Source organism: Macrobrachium nipponense, chromosome 22, assembly GCF_015104395.2.
Source record: "Macrobrachium nipponense isolate FS-2020 chromosome 22, ASM1510439v2, whole genome shotgun sequence".
Taxonomy (NCBI): domain Eukaryota; kingdom Metazoa; phylum Arthropoda; class Malacostraca; order Decapoda; family Palaemonidae; genus Macrobrachium; species Macrobrachium nipponense.
The window spans coordinates 3,014,721-3,032,557 of record NC_087213.1 but is presented as its reverse complement, the minus strand read 5'-3'; the positions used below and the strand labels follow the sequence as shown (position 1 = coordinate 3,032,557).

The 17,837-nt window shown below is 37.8% G+C and overlaps 1 protein-coding gene across 5 annotated transcripts in view; it reads left to right on the top strand.

Moving 5' to 3' along the window:
• The window catches only part of LOC135198445 (TBC1 domain family member 5-like), a 212,291-nt gene that overhangs the window by 53,868 nt on the left and 140,586 nt on the right, over positions 1 to 17,837 (top strand). For all 5 annotated transcript variants that reach the window (XM_064225996.1, XM_064225997.1, XM_064225994.1 and 2 more), the window contains 3 exons: positions 13,201 to 13,278; positions 13,819 to 14,051; positions 14,636 to 14,764. In XM_064225996.1, coding sequence (XP_064082066.1) covers positions 13,201 to 13,278; positions 13,819 to 14,051; positions 14,636 to 14,764 — 440 coding nt within the window. The remainder of the gene's footprint in view (positions 1 to 13,200; positions 13,279 to 13,818; positions 14,052 to 14,635; positions 14,765 to 17,837) is intronic.

Sequence of the window (17,837 nt, the reverse complement as noted above, 5' to 3'; positions counted from 1 at the left end):
GTCTTTGTCTCCACAAGATGCCTCAGCATTGGCAGCCTCCATGTTGCAGACGGTTTCTTGGCTGGACTTCTGGTCTGTGGTCATTACCAAGATAGCTTCTAACAGGTTTCCAGAAGGATTGGTGAGTGCATCCTCGCTTGCCAGTCTGTTGCAGTCTGGAGGCAAGGCGTTTTTGTATGTGGCTCACCTCAGTGTTAATTTATGGCCTAACTTCTTCTGGTTAGAAGAGACGCGGCTTTGTCTAGGATGGAGTGATCAGTTGACACGGAGTCCTTGCTGGCATTGAGGAATGGAGATCTGTTGGAGTGTCAATATTTGTTTCCTCGGATCGAGCTTGAGAATGCGATAGACCGGCATCGGGCTGACACCAAAGACAGACTGATGCACCAGACCGTGTCTAAGTCATAGTCTCGTCCTCGGAGACGTCTGGCTCTTTCTCCTCCCCCGTCTAGCAACAGTCAAGAAGATCGTCGCCTTGTAGGCCATCGAGGAATTTTAGTTCAGCAGGGCCTTCCCGTTCGACTCTGCCTAGATCAGAGGATCAACATCCCTTTCGCTCTCGTTCCTTTAAGCCAAGAAGGGGCCCAAAGGGCAGAGGTAAAGGGGGTTGTCAGTAGGTTAGGCGCCTCTCCCTCTCCTGTGCCATGGGTGGGGGGGGTGCCTGATGGGCCATTGGGCCAAGTGGCAGAGTTATGGGGCGAAGAAGTGGGTGGTAGATGTCATTCAGGTGGGGTACCTACTGCCATTTGACTTCGCTCCTCCTCTGTTGGGCAAACCGCAGCTCAGGAAGGCATATCCTCCAGATTCTCTGAAGTTCTTGGCTCTTTGGGAGGAAATGCAGAAAATGCTGGACAAGGATGTGATAGAGGAACTGGTGCATCCATCTCTGGGGTTTTGCTTTCGCATCTTCTTGGTGCCCAAGGCGTCGGGAGGATGGAGACCTATGATCGACTTATCCACCTTGAATCATTTCATTAGGAAGACACAATTAAAGATGGAGACCCCGCGTTTGCTGTTGGCAGCCGTGAGGGAAGGAGACTTCATGCTGTCGATAGACTTAAGGGACGTATTCTTCCAAATCCCTGTTCATCCGACGTCCAGGAAGTTCCTTTGCTTCTCTCTTGGGGACAAGGTCTTCAAGTTCAGAGTCCTATGCTTGGGGCTGACAACAGCCCCTCAAGTGTTCACAAGGGTCTTCTCTCTCATGTTAAGTTGGTCCCATGCCCAGGGGATCCGTTTGCTGAGGTACCTTGACGATTGGTTTGTCTTAGCAGTTTCCAGGGAAAAGCTGCTGCAGGACAGGGATCGTGTACTTCGGTTCTGTCTGGAACTGGGCATCGTAGTCAACCAGGAAAAGTCGAACCTCGTGCCCAGGCAAAGGATTCTCTACCTGGACATGGTCATTGATACGACAGTGGCAGAAGTTTTCCTGTCGGATCAGAGATGGGAGAAGTTGCGGGTGGTGGTGCGCACACTCTGTCGGAAGCACTTCAGCCAGCTCATCAGTAGCAGGTTCTTCTGGGAGTGTTGTCTTCCCTGGAGAAGCTGGTCCCTCATGGGCATCTTCATCTTCAGTCCTGTTAAAGGTTCCTCTGTCTCTGGAAGTGAGAGAAGACCTTCGTTGGTGGTTGGACGACCAGAATCTTTCGAAGGGTGCCGCTCTGAGTTCTCTTCCACCGGACTTCCTTCTGTTCTCAGACGCCTCCCTCGCAGGTTGGGGGTCTCATTTAGGTGGCCCCATCGCTTCAGGTGTTTGGAGTTTGGAGGACAAGCAACAACATATCAACGTCTTGGAGTTGAAGGCAGCCTTCCTAGGCATGAAGGAGTTTCGGGAGAAGGTAGGTCATTTTGTCGTTCTCATGTCGGACAACACCACAGTGGTAGCCTATGTGATCAAACAGGGAGGCGTGGTTTTTCCTCAACTTCACTCCTTGACTATTGAGGTTCACCAGTGGGCGGTCAGCAGTTCGGTAGAGCTGTCAGCCAGGTATATCCTGGGCAAACGGAATGTGGTCGCAGACAAACTCAGTCGTCAGACCTTACCTTACCTTACAGACCTTACATCTTGTTCGGGTTGCCCCAGGTCCCTCAGTGTGAGGCACCTCTAATGTCTACCAGAGAGTTGCTAGTACATCTTCCGGTATATTTTGCATCTTCCAATCTTGGATGGTCTGGGATGCAGTTTAGATATTTGTCGAGCTTATTCTTAAACATCTACGCTCACTCCTGATATATTCCTCAGATGAGCTGGCAACGCATTGAATAAAATAGACGCTGCATTATCGATGCTGGTGCGTAGTGGATTAATGTCCTGTGTGCTTTCCTTATTTTTCCTGGTCTAGTTTTGGGCACTATTAATCTACCTCTGCTTGCTCTTTCTGATATTTTTAGTTCCATGATATTTTCTGCTATTCCTTCTATCTGTTTCCATGCCTGAATTATCATGTAGCGTTCTCTTCTCCTTTCTAGACTATATAATTTTAAGAATTGTAGTCTTTCCCAGTAGTCTAGGTCCTTAACTTCTATTCTAGCTGTAAAGGACCTTTGTACACTCTCTATTTGTGCAATATCCTTTTGATAGTGTGGGTACCATATCATATTGCAATATTCAAGTGGACTACGAACATATGTTTTATAAAGCATAATCATGTGTTCAGCTTTTCTTGTTTTGAAGTGCCGTAACAACATTCCCATTTTTGCTTTACATTTTGCCAACAGAGTTGCTATTTGATCATTGCATACATGTTCCTATTCATCATCACACCAAGGTCTTTAACTGCTTCCTTATTTGTGATGGTCTCATTATTAGGTCCCTTATATGCATATAGCTTTCTTTCTCTGTCCTCCATAATTTATTGATTCAAATTTATCAGAGTTAAATACCATCCTATTTACCTCTGCCCAATCATATACTTTGTTAAGGTCTCTTTGTAGAGCGTTCCTATCTTCATCACAAGTAATTTCTCTACTTATTCTAGTGTCATCTGCGAAACTACTCGCTACCGAATCCTTAACATTATTGTCTATGTCTTCAATCATAATAACAAACAGTATTGCAGCTAACACCGTACCTTGCGGCACACCGGATATTACCTTGGCTTCATCCGATTTCTCGTCGTTTGCAATAACTATCTGTTTTCTGTTGTGTAAAAATTCTTTTAACCATCTTCCTACTTTATCCACGATATTGTGTTTTCTAATTTTCTTCGCTAATATATTATGGTCTACTTTATCAAAAGCTTTTGCAAAGTCTAAATAAACCACATCTGTTTCATTTCCGCTTTTCATATTTTTGAATATGTTCTCACGGTGGACTAACAGTTGGGTTTGTGTACTTTTTCCGGGTACGAAACCATGTTTGTCCTTTATTAAACAAATTATTTTTTATTAAATGTTTCATAATATTTTTCTTCATTACCCTTTCATACACTTTCATAATATGTGATGTTAGACTCACAGGCCTATAATTACTTGCCTCTAGTCTTGATCCACTTTTGAAAGTAGGGGTAATATATGCTAATTTGTGCTCATCATAAATCTTGCCTGTATCTACACTTTGTCTTAATAATATTGCAAGTGGCTTTGCGATAGAATGAACTACTTTCTTTAACAAATAGCAGGAATTCCATCAGGCCCTGCAGCAGCTCCATTTTTAATTTCATTAATAGCCTGCACAATATCAGCTTCATTAATATCTATGTCAGCTAAATATTCACTATTTCATCCCTTACTTCTATATCATTATCTTCATTATCTATTCTAGGGGTGAATTCTCTATATTCGTTCTGCCAGTATGTTGCAAATTTGCCTTTTTTTTCATTCGTTAATCTCCTTCATTCTCACAGGCCTATTTCTATTCTTCTTTTATTCATCTTCTTCGCATATGAGTATAATAGTTTGGGGTTTTGCTTGATATTTAATAGGGTTTTTTCTTCCAAGTCCCGTTTTTCATTTTCTTTTGATTGTATAATCTTTTGTTCTGCATTTTCTATCTTACTTTTTAGTTCTATAACTTTCCATGCATTTTTTTTCTTTTTGCAAGACCATTTTTCCACTTTCTGATTTTTCTGGAACAAGATCCTTCTGTCTCTTGGTATGCATGAATGATGTTTACTTTTCTTCTTCGGTATATATTTTTCCACTATTTTTCTCCAATATTTTATATAATATCTCCGTATTTACCCTTATGTCATCACTTACGAAAATGTTATCCCAATCTTTGTTTAATTCTTCATTAATTTCTGACCATTTTATATTTTTACTGTAGAAGTTGTATTTTCCATATCCTTCCCACTTTTTCATTTCTTGCTTATCTCTATTTTCACTTGCTTTGGAATGAACTGTTAATTCTATGACATTATGGTCTGAAATACTCGCATTATAAACTATTATTTCTTTAACATAATTCATCTCGTTCACAAATACTAGGTCTAAAGTATTTTCCTTTCTTGTTGGCAGGTGATTTATTTGTTGAATGTTGTATTCTAGTAGCATATCTAATAGCTTTTCAAATTGCCTCTTATCTTCTGCACTACTATTACTCTCTTTTTTATATGTATAAGTACAACCACAATCTCCTATTCGTTCTTTTCCATTCTACGAAAGGAAAGTTGAAGTCACCAGATAGGAGAATAGTCCAGTCCTTGTGATTTCTACATATATCATCCAATTTTTCAATTATTAAGTCAAACTCTTTAGTATTAGGAGGTCTATATATTACTATGTTCATCAATTTTTCAGATTCAAATTCTACCGCTATTAGTTCACATTCTGAGTTACTATATTTCTCATATATTTTTCCTTGTTTTTTGTCTTTCCCATATATTGCGGTTCCCCTTGATTCCTATTTTTTCTATCTGATCTATAAGTTTGGAACCCTTTTATTTGATCATCATTCCCAGTCTCTTGGGAATACCAAGGTTTCACTTATATTCATTATATCTATTTTCTTTTCATTTTGGGTTAGTTCTTCTAAGTACTCTATTTTTCTTTTTGAGTTACTCGTAACTAAACCCTGCGCATTCATCACTATGATGGTTTGCGTGTTTTCTCCTTCATTTAATACTGGTAGTAATAAGGATTTTCCCATGTCTCTTTCCTGTTCTGGTATGTTGTTCTTTTTTTCCATTTCCAGAAATTCTGACATTATTAAAAAATCCGAACTTTTTCCATAATATTTGATCTTCCTTCATCATAATTATTCATTTTGTGTCTGAATCTGCAATTTCTCCGTTTCTGCAATATCCTCTTGCATAATAAATACAGTTATTATCTCTTGAGTAGAATTTCGGAGCTGATGCTTTGAAATTTTTTGCTGACACCTCTGCATATCTCATTGGTGGTTTGCTTTTCTCTTTTACCTGATATTCTTGATTTCTCTCTTTATTTGTTTCTTTCTTATTTTGGATTTTTATTACTTGGTTGGTTATTTATTTGATTATGATTCATGGCTACAGGTGCATATATTTGCATTTTTTGTCGAACTTACATCCTTTTCCTTCTTTTAGGTTTTTACATATTTTTGGATGCAGATCTCTGCAATCATCCCCATATCCATCTAAGGTATGCACATTTACCATATATTTCATAGTTTTTTTGACATATCTTAGGATGTTTGTAGTAACATCTTTCTCCAAATCTGCAATTCCCTCTTTTCAAAAGGTTGCAGATTTTGTCTTTTCTTGTCTATTTTTTCCTCTTTCCCGTCATTGTATAGATCTGGGTAGAGCTTCTTCGGGATTTGCTTTTCTGTTGTCATATCGTAATTTATTTCTTCGTAGGTATGCTGCTTTGATTGCCTCATATGTAGTATCAATGAGTATCTCTGCATCCATAACTTTTATCTTGTTCTTTGTTTTCTTATTTTTCTGTCATTTCATTTTTGTTTACTTCTCCTCCGTTTTCCTCTTCTTCTTTTTTCTTTTTCTTCTTCTTCTTCCTTCTTCCTCTTCTTCTTCATCCTCAACTATTTGTACATTCAATCTTGATTTAATAACATTGTCTATCCATGATAGACATGTTGAACAAAAATTCTTGTATCTTTTCTCAAATCTTGTATTACCTCAGCACACTGTGGATGGGTCGGAATGTTTGCATGCAGCACATTTTCTGATTAGGTTTTGTGGATTGACTATGCTATACCAAACCTTACACAGTTTGCATGCTTTTGGCATTCTTTTTTCCTAATGCATCAATTAGGATATTCACAAGATTCACCTTATTCATTTTCTTTGTCGGAATATGTTGGTTTATGTATATTTTCTTTATGAGTCTCTTGACCACTTGGATTTTATTTGGAACTTCTTCAATTATTTTCAAGATGTTTTCATTAGATTTGTTCCAGTTTGAAGGATTATATCCTTCTAATATATCTATGAATGCTTTTGTATCTTTTTGGTTAGGACTGTTGCTGATTTCATAGATGAGAAATGCCAGTTCCCTTCCTGCTACCTCATCGTATTGCGAATCTGCTAAACACGCCAAATTACGCCACCTCTTCCCGCAGTTGGAACTTACTGCCATCTTGTTCTGATCCTAGGCACAGAGTGGTCCCTTCATCAAGTGTTAGCAGACAAGCTTTTCCAAGTTTTGGGGGAGACCCATGCTGGACCTTTTTGCGACTCGCTTCAACAGGAAATTGGAGATATTCTGTTCAGCGGTCCCAGATCCTTTAGCATTAGCAGAGGACACATTCCAACATCCCTGGGACAACCTGGAGGCGTATGCCTTCCCTCCGTTTTGTTTGATCTATCAAGTTCTGAAAATGCTAATGAGTTCACAGGGTCTCCGGATGACTTTGGTAGCCCCTCTGTGGCCTCAGGCGGAATGGTTCCCAGATCTGCCGTCGTCGTTGTTAGAGGTTCCGAGGGAGATTCCCCCTTGGCTACATCTCCTGTGTCAGACCCATGCAGAAAGGTTCCACCAGTCAGTAGACTCCCTGTCTCTTCACAGTTGGAGGCTATCAAGTATCTCCGAGCAAGAGGCTTTTCTCAGAGAACAGCAGGGCATATGTCTAGCAGTCTCAGAAAGTTGACCTTGTCAGTTTACCAAGGCAAATGGGTTATCCACTGTGATTGGTGTTGTAAACAGGGTTTTTCTCCACTCGCAGCTTCTATTCAGCGAATAGCAGACTATTTAACCTTCTTCAGAGATGAGAAACGTTTGTCCGTTTCTGCCATTAGAGGCTACAGGGTGGCCCTGAGTTTGGTGTTACACCTTAGAAGGCATCGACATCTCATTCCTCTTCCTGGGAACTTTCCTTGCTAGTTAAGGGGTTTGAGCAGTCGAGTTCTCCTAGAGAGCTCAAGCCTCCAACGTGGGATGTTTCCTTGGTTCTCAAGAGCTTCACTAAGAGTCCATAAGAGCCCTTGTGTCGCTCATCTGACAGGAATTTGACGCTCAAGACAGTTTTCCTTCTGGCATTGGTACCTTCCAAGAGGGTAGGAGAGCTCCACGGTCTGAGCTATGATGTGAAGCACAACAGGGGTGGGGGGTCGAGGTCCTTCGAATTTGTCCCGGAATTCGTGGCCAAGACTTAAAATCCCTCTGTGCACAATGACAGGTTCACTTCATTTTCCATTCCATCACTGAATGGCTTTGTGGGTGGTGATACTCAAGAGCTTTTGTTGTGCCCTGTCCGGGCCTTGCGTTGCTATCTTAAAAGGACTCGGCACCGTAGACCAGGCTGCCGCAGACTTTTTGTTAGTGCAGACTTTTTGTTAGCACAGAGGTATCTAAGAATACTATTTCTTTTTGGATAAGGGAAGCCATCAGACAGGCATACTTGGCTCTTGATGATTCCACCACCACGTCTGTGCAGGCTAGAACGCATGACGCTAGGGGTATTGGTCCCTCTCTGGCTTTCAAAAAGAACTTGGCTGTACATAGAGTGCTGAGCGATGGTACTTGGTTACACAAGTCCACGTTCACCTCTTTCTATCTTAAGGATGTTACCCACAGATCTGCGGACACGTTTTCCCTGGATCTTGTGGTGGCGACCCAACAGGTGTAATTCATAGTTCCCCTTAACAGGGCACTTTTGTATCTTACCTAAGATGATTGTGTGGATGAGAGAATGAGTGAGTTGGCTGGTCTCCTTCATTCTCTTGTACCTTTCCTTCTTCCTTCGGGCGGGTTAAGGAATAGACACATTCTCTGGACTGGTCTGATACAGGTGAGTAAGGTAGTCATACTGATAGTGTGGTCACGTAATACGCAAATATCAAACCCTCTATTTGGTAGCATATGCTCCACTCCTTGGCAAGGAGGAGTTGAGAGTAGTACAAACCCTGGTGCATTGGTGTACTATTGGACAGTCAAAATTTCTCTATGGTTCCCTATACAATGGTTCTCCCATATATAATTGTATGTCACTCAGGGTCTTAGTGGTTAGATATCAATTTATCTAGCTTGTCAACGGGCTTCAGTCCCTCTCCAGAGGTCATTTCTTCTGGAAGCTGGACTGGTATAGGATGTCTTGTACCTCCCTCCAAGTATGAGTCTATCCTATTGTTAAGACCGAAGGTTTGTTCGCGTATGAATAAATGACAAATTTTCTAAGACAATTTGTATTTTTCATAGCTACAAACCGTAGGTCTTAACATTATACTGCCTGCCTTTAGCTGCCCCTCTGTGTGTTAAGACATCCTGAGTTGGGTAAGACAGACGCATTGGCGAAGGTGAATGGTCTTTGACCATTCTTCACCCAATATCTACGCATGCATTGCCACATATCGCAAGATTCCTTGCTTTCATTTGTTTTTTTAACCGGATCCAGCTAGGCACTAGGAATTATCCTATCGTTAAGACCTCAAGTTTGTAGCTATGAAAAATACAAATTGTCTTAGAAAATTTGTCATTTTTTGAAACTAAACATGGCTTTCGTACCATATGCACATCTTTATTTCCTTTAAAACCTTTTGTTAGAGAAATTTGTCATGCAGCTCAGAGGAGATGTAACTGTTGTTGATTCATATTATTTGCTGAATGTTCAAATTTTGCTAAATGTTCAAATTTACCGTGAAGAGTAAAAGCCTTTAGTTGTATCGTTGTGGCGGGGACGCTTTCTCCTGAACCAAATATGTTAGTGATCTTGCTTTCTATCTTATCGCTATTTGTCAGGAAATCCTGCTAGTAATGAATTTTGGGAGCATGACGGTACACATTGGTTTACAGGAGCACACCATTATTTATGAATATGGTGGTTGTCTTTAGTTTCGGACGTTCGGTTATGGGCTTTCGACTCTGGCACGTGAGTCAATAGTATTATATACGGGATAATGTTTTTTCCTCCACTCCATAAGGATCCTCTTACAAGTCTTGCTACAAGGGCCTTGCACCCTATTGTGGTTCCAACGTCTGGTGACAGTAAGGATCACACAACAGGCAGGGATGTTGAGATTTTCCCCCTCATTAACGAGCTTTTACGTATTTCGCTTGGCTAAACATGGTTTCTCTGGCTGCACTAACCCACCATCCTCATTCAATGTGGTAGTCAGCCAACTTTAACAGTAAGGTAAATTCTTTCCAAATAATGATAATTTTCTCAATAAAATTATTTGAATACTTACCTAATGTTAGGTGGAAACCCACCTAGCCTTCCCACATTTAAGTGGGTGGTCATGAAGAATTCTGACAAGAACGTAAACATTCCTGTACCACCTAGTGGGAAACTGGTGATTACAGAGACAGTCCTAGCGTGTTAGCCAAGCGTTATTTATTTATCTCTTTTTGCATGCTGATCGCACCTAATGGCACAAAGATATGAGCTAACTTTAACATTAGTTAAGTATGCGAATAATTGATGTTATCATGAAAATTATATTTTGCTGTACTGTAGTACTATAAAATTTTTAGAGGCATTGTTACAATTGGACTAATTTACAGTATTCTTGGAGTAGCAGTATCTTGCTCATTTTGTCATTTCTTCTTGCGGGTTCTGAAATTGTTTGAAATAGTCTCCTGTTTATATGTGGACATAAATAAGTCCAAGATTTTGGTGTACATCCCTTGTACTTGCTGTCTTGTACATTTATTAATCCTGTCACCTTATGTTCTGAATTAAGTATGTTTTAGCGAATGGTGTACTTTTACTGCTAATTTTGTAGGACTAGAAAGCTTTTTTTTTATATTAAGAGAGATGTCTGGAAATTAAGAATGTTGAGGCACTATGCGATAATTTTTATTTTACTTCTAGTACTGACAGGGAATATACCATTAGAGATGGCCAGTGCAACCTATTAATAAGCCATTGAACATGGATATTCTGAGTGATTTCTTAGTATTTTCAAATTAATATTACTCATTACTGCTGTACATTCAAAGGGTTGCTCAACTTATAAAAATACTGTTTGGGGTGCAATTTGTGTTATTCCAATGATCATAATAACTATGGTATAGCCAAGTCCAGCTAGCTATCACAAAAATGTAATTTTAATGAATAGGTCTGTTTATTCTGAAATGTTAGGCTACCACATAAAAATTTTTGAAGACCTACAAGAGCCATAACAGCAGTAGCAAAAACAAGAATGACCACAATAAGAACCAAAATAAAACGGCTAAATATAAGATATGCCTTTAATCAAAATGTCATAAGCTGCAAAAACCAACCGACAAAAAGGCATAGGACGTTATAGGTCTACATTTTTTGGGATCCTGTTATTTCCAAAGGAGATGATATCCTTAAGAAAATTCTCAGCAGATTATATCCATTATGATTTGTGCAGCCTATCATACTGCAACATTAAGTTAAACATAGGCATAGTTTGGTTTTGTAGAGTTTGGTCACTGCTTGTCAACCCTCCAATATGTAAATGATTTCAATGTAATAGATTTTAAAAATAGGAGCTAATTTTAGAAATAGGAGCTAGAGTAATAAATCAATATGCAACACCCCAGTCTGGCAAAAATTTTCCCCTACCTTCAATGAGAAGTCAAAAAGGACTATTTACAATCCCTTGTGGGGCCTCTTTTACATAAAATCGTAAATTTTATGAAGTTATACATGATTTTTCTAATAAATAAATTTATTATATTTTGTAAAATTATCATTACAGCTCACGCAGTGTCAAAACAGATAAGAAATAAAATTAGTATCAAATTCGGAGTATATTTGTTGTAAACATTTTCGTAAATTTACTGAAGGAAGATGAAGTAACTTTTTTGGATTTACACATGTTTTTTTCTAAAATTTCTTTGCACTTTTTTCTTTTGCAAAATTTTATTTACAGCTGACATGCTATCATAAAAGATAAGAACTAGAACCAATAGCAACCCCCTTGGTATATTTGAGAAAATTTACACAAAAGCGTCATGTAAGGCAGAAAGGTAGTAGTACATCCTCCCTGGAAGTCAAGATCAAAACTAAGCCTTGAGCCGATGAGTCTATCATTTTAGTTAGTATAAAAGTTACCATTAGTGAATTTATAGGCTATAGAAGTAATGTCATCTCTTTCCCCCTGATTCCCCCAAATTGATGGAGCATAATGTTACCGTGAGTGAATCCATCATCCACCCAAAACCTGTTATTGTTAGTCATGGGTTAAGACTATTAAAATGTAGTAAAATTCCCTCAAATCAATATGAAATACTAGTCTGCATTGCTCTGAGAAAGTTGTTTAAATTAAAATGGTGACACACTTGACAATATCAGAATGTAATTTTCATTGTCCAGTGATTCAAGTGCACCGATTTGAAGGCAGACATTCCTTAGTTTCACTTCTGTGGTCAGGTGAACCTCGATTACGAAATGCAACATTGCAGTATCATGGAACACTTCTGACTTCATTCATATTTTCCTATTTTTCACCATTTTTAGGAGATACGTATTATGATTTTATTTCGGTGGATAATATGACTTTTCCTTTTGATAATTGGCATGATGTATTTCAGTTTGGTAAAACATTCATTGCAAAATAAATGCAGATGAAAAGAACCACAGATTAACCAATTTTTCAAAACTAATGCCAAGCAATTGGCTTCAAGGAATGGTCGTAATGTAATCAGTGGGCAGGGCTTAGCTTCAAAGCTGGCTGGACTTTGCTATAGTATGTACTCATAAAACCATCTGTCACCTCATAGGCCTTAATAGTTTTGTAATTACTGTACTATTTTCCTCTTGGGCCACTCCAGCTGTTACATCCTCTGAAGAGATAGTTGAAGTGGTAAAATTCTGAAAAAAATGAACAGGAAAGCCCTGATTTCAAGTGAGTGGTGTAAATAAAGGACCATTCTAAGTTTTGTCAGATAGTCCAAGGAGCAGTTAGTATTGGGTATTAATTATAGGTGATATCTATGGAATTAGAGCATATGAGCTATAAAACATTTAGATTACCTTATGTATATACATTTACTTTTTTACATGAAAGGTAAAAGGTCATGTGATCTATTTGAAAGTAGGCTACACTTGTATGATATATTACAACAATTATTAAACATATATGTTGAATGTATTTGTGTTATATATTTACAGGCCTCAATTTGGTGTTTAGGTAGGATCTGTAGAAGTGGTTATTGTTCAATAGTGTTTAATATTGCACCTCTCTTCAAGTCTGACATTATTATTTTTAGAATTTTGGTTATTGGGACAGTAACAGTTCACCATACCCAAGTGAATTTTGTCATTCCAAAAACAATCCCATTAAATTGTTAGATTGTACGTCTTGAAAAGGATTGATTTTAGTATCTAAAGGTGTATGATACCAGTTTTGATTCTGAAGTGTGTACATTTTCATATTGGTTTGGCAAAAAATTGTTTAGGTATCTTTTGATACATTTCTGTTACCAGTGATTAGAAAAATTATTAAATGCATAAGTAGATGAAACATTTAAAAGTTATAAATAAAACTTATTAAAAATACAAAAATCATGTACATAGGGAAATCCCTGACAATTCCAAGTCAAGCTGAGTAAAAATAAAATATATTTTTATTTATTTGCACTTGTGGGGTGGGGGGGTTTCTGTACCCCATTTTTTTATGAAGGTGTAAATTTTTAGGACAGAAAAGTATGGTGTGAAAATGGACTGTACATATTGGAAGACACAGACCATTCATTCATTCATCAGTGCATTTTTATCTGTGTAACACTTTAAATTTTTTTTTTCTCATTGTGAAAGCTCTGAATGTTATTTGGCTCAGAGCTCCATTATTCATTGAATATTGCTAGATATTACATTTGTGTAATTCATGTATGCTACATCAGATCCCTTGACTGCTGGGCTTGCCACTGATGATGATGCTGTGTCGTTAGGCGAGGATCCTATCAATAGCATTAGTTCAGGTAAGAAGAAAAGAACCTTACTTTGACAGCATTTAATATGGTCATACAACCAGTTTTTACACATTTACCCAGACCACATTACACTAACCACTGGGGACTAGAGGATGTTTACCACAGGTAACAGTTAAAAGGTTTATGTTTGTCTTCTAAAATATTTTAGTTTTATACCTGTAATTATTTAAGAACCTTATTTACCCAGAACACGTTATGCTAACCACTTAGGCCCTAGAGTTTGTTTACCACAGGGAACCCATAAAGGGTTAATTTTACTTGTCTAAGATATGTTGTATTATAGTTACCCTGATTTTTCAGTTTGGCCATGATACAAAAATATTTTGATTAGTCATTGAATGTTGCTGAAATTGATGAATTGATGTAAGTGGGATTCAGTAGGTGATGTTACAGATAGATGGTAATCATGACTACAGAAACTAATTATTCCCATTTAATTTGTAACTGATACAGATTTCTGCATTTCAGTGCATAAACACGAAGTGTGAAGCTTTCATAGTGCTAATTGTAAATACTTCAATATTTCAGGAACTAATGCGGAGAGGCTGAGTGTTCGAAATGAAGACCACTTCAGTGTTGGCCAGCCAGGAAGGGTGCTTGGTGGTGCCTTGCCATATGAGCAAGAATGGATCCAGATTTGCAATTGTGCCGGGACCGAATGTATTCAAAATTTGGGAAGAACAGGCGAGATGCGAACGTGCCGGTTTCGTTCGATATGTTGGTTTTTATATTTAGGAGTATTGCCTGGGGATCATACACAGGTGAGGAATTACTATCAGTGGCCCTCAAGTAGTGCACTGCAGCCATCACTTAGGGTCTTTGCAGCATCCCTCAGCCCCCAGCTGCAACCCTTTCCATTCCTTTTACTGTACCTCTGTTCTTATTCCTTTTCTTCCATCTTACATTCTACCCTCTCCTATCAATTGTTTCATAGAATGACAGGTTTTCCTCCTGTTGCACCTTGAAAACCTCCTTATTTCAGCACTGATGACCTAATAGGTTGTGTCCTTGGGCTTGGACCTAGATTTTATATTTTGTTCAATTGCATTATTATTGAAAATAAAGTCAGTAGAACATTCTGTAGGGAATTATAACTTTTCCAGGAAGGATCACCATATGTTGAAAGGTCTCTCTCTCTCTCTCTCTCCTCTCATTCTCTCCTTCATCTCCAGAATCTCTCACTCTCTCTCTCGTCCTCTCCTCTCTCTCTCTCTCTCTCTCTCTCTCTCTCCATGTTTTGTTTCTGTTCCTGAAGTATTTTTTAACCTAAGCATAAACATTAAATTAAATTATATGAATGAATTTTTTGTTATATTGTTTAGATGTATTAACATTTTTTTTCCAGTGGCTAAAAGTGGTTAGGGCAGAGCGAGAAAGATATGAAGATGTCAGATTAAGACTTTCAATTACACCTGATGTAGGAAATGTTGCACTTGATCCACTACTCAATAACCCTCTATCTCAGCATGAACAGGTAAGTGTGTTCTTTTTGTTTCAATGGTGTTACCTTGAAGCTAAAAATAGTTCTCATTATGGTGTGTTTTTTGGTTGATTGATGTTCACATCATTATTGTTAATAATGTGTTCAAACTATCAAAAATGTTAATATAAAAGAGGATTCTAGACCACCAGTCCCAGCTTATGGTCAAAGATGTCTGGAAGGGTTGTGGATATACAGGCAGTCCCCCCGTAATTGCGGGGGATGCGTACCAGATCCTCCGTGAATAGTTAGAACCTGCAAATAGTTGGAACCCCTACAAAAACGCTGAAAACAGCCTATTTTGTTGGTTAAAGCTCAAGAAAAACTCACTAAAAATCTTTATACTTGGTTTTTTTAATAGTTTTATCACAAAAAGTGCATTTTATGATGAAACTTATAAAAAAAACAGGAATTTGTGGATATTTCTCATAGAAAAATACTGCGAATGTGCGAATTTTCCACGAAGAATGTGGGGGAACGTTCCCGAGAGAAATTCGCGAATGTGTGAGTCCGTGAATCCAGAGAACGCGAATACTGTACAGGCAGTCCCCGATTATCGGCGGACTCGGTTAATGGTGGTCCAGTTTTATGGCGCTTGTTTAGCCCCATAAAATCAGCGATTTATGGCTTGATAGCAGGCCAAGTTTTGGTTATCGGCGCCACAAGGTGTTGTCTACTAGAGTTATGGCACCATAAATTACCTAGCAGAGGTGCCGTTAACTGGTTGTCGACGCCATTAACAGAAACTTGGAATTGCCTAGTTTTGGTTAATGGGTTTTTTTGCTAATCAGCACCCCGCTGATAACCAGGGACTGCCTGTACAGTACAAGGGTAATACATTGGACCCCCCGTATTCGTGGACTCACACATTCGCGGATTTCTCTCGGGAACGTTTCCCCACATTGTTCGCGGAAAATTTGCATATTCGCAGTATTTTTTTATGAGAATTATCCACAAATTCCTTTTTTTTTTTTTTTTTTTTTTTTTTTTTTTTTTTTTTTTTTTTTTTTTTTTTTTTTTTTTTTTTTTTTTTTTTTTTTTTTTTATAATTTCCATCATTAAATGCACTTTTTGTGATAAAATTATTAAAAAACCCAAGTATAAAAATTTTTAGTGGGTTTTTCTTGAGTTATAACCCTTTAACGCCGACGACGTATTTTACGTCAACATTTTTTGTCTCTCGGGTGCCGACTGGACGTATTTTACGTCAACATTTTTTGTCTCGGGTGCCGACTGGACGTATTTTACGTTGACAAACAAAAGTTTTGGCCTACCAGCCAAAAACTTTGAATCACGCGCCTTGGGGGATGCTGGGAGTTCACGGATCAAGGTGTTTTGTTTACAATCGTTACGCAGGCGCGCAAGCGGGAATTTCTTTCTTGCCGCACTAAAAAGTATCGATGACACATCTCAGAAATTATTTAGTCACTTTGACATAATTTTTGTACCATTTTAAATTTGCCGTTACATAGAGTATTATATATGAAAATGTGCGCATTTTTATGTAGAATACAACAAAAAAATACTCATGATTGTAGCTTTTATCAGTTTTGAGATATTTTCATATAAATAATGATAATTGCCAAAATTTCAACCTTTGGTCAACTTTGACTCTACCGAAATGGTCGAAAAACGCAATTGTAAGCTAACACTCTTATATATTAGTAATATTCAATCATTTACCTTCATTTTGCAACAAATTGGAAGTCTCTACCACAATATTTCAATTTATGGTGAATTTATGACAAAAGTTTTCCTTACGTCCGCACAGTAACTCTTCAGAAAAAAATCATACGTGCGATTGTGGTAATGTTTGCACCATTTTAAATTAGCCGTTACATAAAGTTTTATATATGGAAATGTGCACAATTTCATGCACAATACAACTTGAAACAACCCATGGTTGTAGCTTTTATCAGTTTTGAAATATTTTCATATAAAAAATGATAAGTGACACATTTTCAACCTTCGGTCAACTTTGACTCTACCGAAATGGTCAAAAAACGCAATTGTAAGCTAAAACTCTTATATTCTAGTAATATTCAATAATTTACCTTCATTTTGCAACAAATTGGAGGTCTCTAGCACAATATTTCGATTTATGGTGAATTTATGAAAAAAAAAAATTTTCCTTACGTCCGCGCAGTAACTCTTCCGAAAAAATCATACGTGCGATTGTGGTAATGTTTGCACCATTTTAAATTATCTGTTACATAGTTTTATATATGAAAATGTGCGCAATTTCATGTAGAATACAACCAAAAATAATTGAAGGTTGTAGCTTTTCTCATTTTTGAAATATTTGCATATAAATCACGATAAATAGAAAAAAACCACATTCGGTCAACTTTGACTCTACCAAAATGGTCGCAAAACGCAATTGTAAGCTAAAACTCTTACAGTCTAGTAATATTCAGTCATTTATCTTCATCTTGAAACAAATTCGAAGTCTCTAGCATAATATTTAGAATTATGGTGATTTTAAAAAAAAACTTTCCTTCCCTCCGCGCGCAGATTCTCCCCCGCAAATCTCCGAAATGCGTACGTCACATTCTCGGAATATTTGCTCCATTTCATATTAGGCATTTCATAGAGTTTTATATATGAAAATTTGCGCAATTTCATTTAAAATAAAACAAAAAATATTTGAATGTTGTTGTTTTTCTAATTTCCGAAATAATTGCATATAAAAAAAAAATATATAAAAAAAATTTGACATTCGGTCAACTTTAAGTCATCAGATATGGTCGAAAACTGCAATTGTAAGCTAATACTCTTACAGTATAGTAATATTCAATCATTTGTCTTCATTTTGAAACAAATTGGAAGTCTCTAGGACAATACAGGCGGTCCCCGGGTTACGACGGGGGTTCCGTTCTTAAGACGCGTCGTAACCCGAAAATCGTCGTAAGCCGGAACAACGTTCTTGAAAACATGTCCACAGGGAAAATTTCACTACTAATTTGCAATTTTTCTTAGGGCCGTATCTCTAAAATTATCACTAATTTACTTTTTTCATGTGCAACACTGTGTATTCACAAATTACTGTATATTTTCATTAAAATAC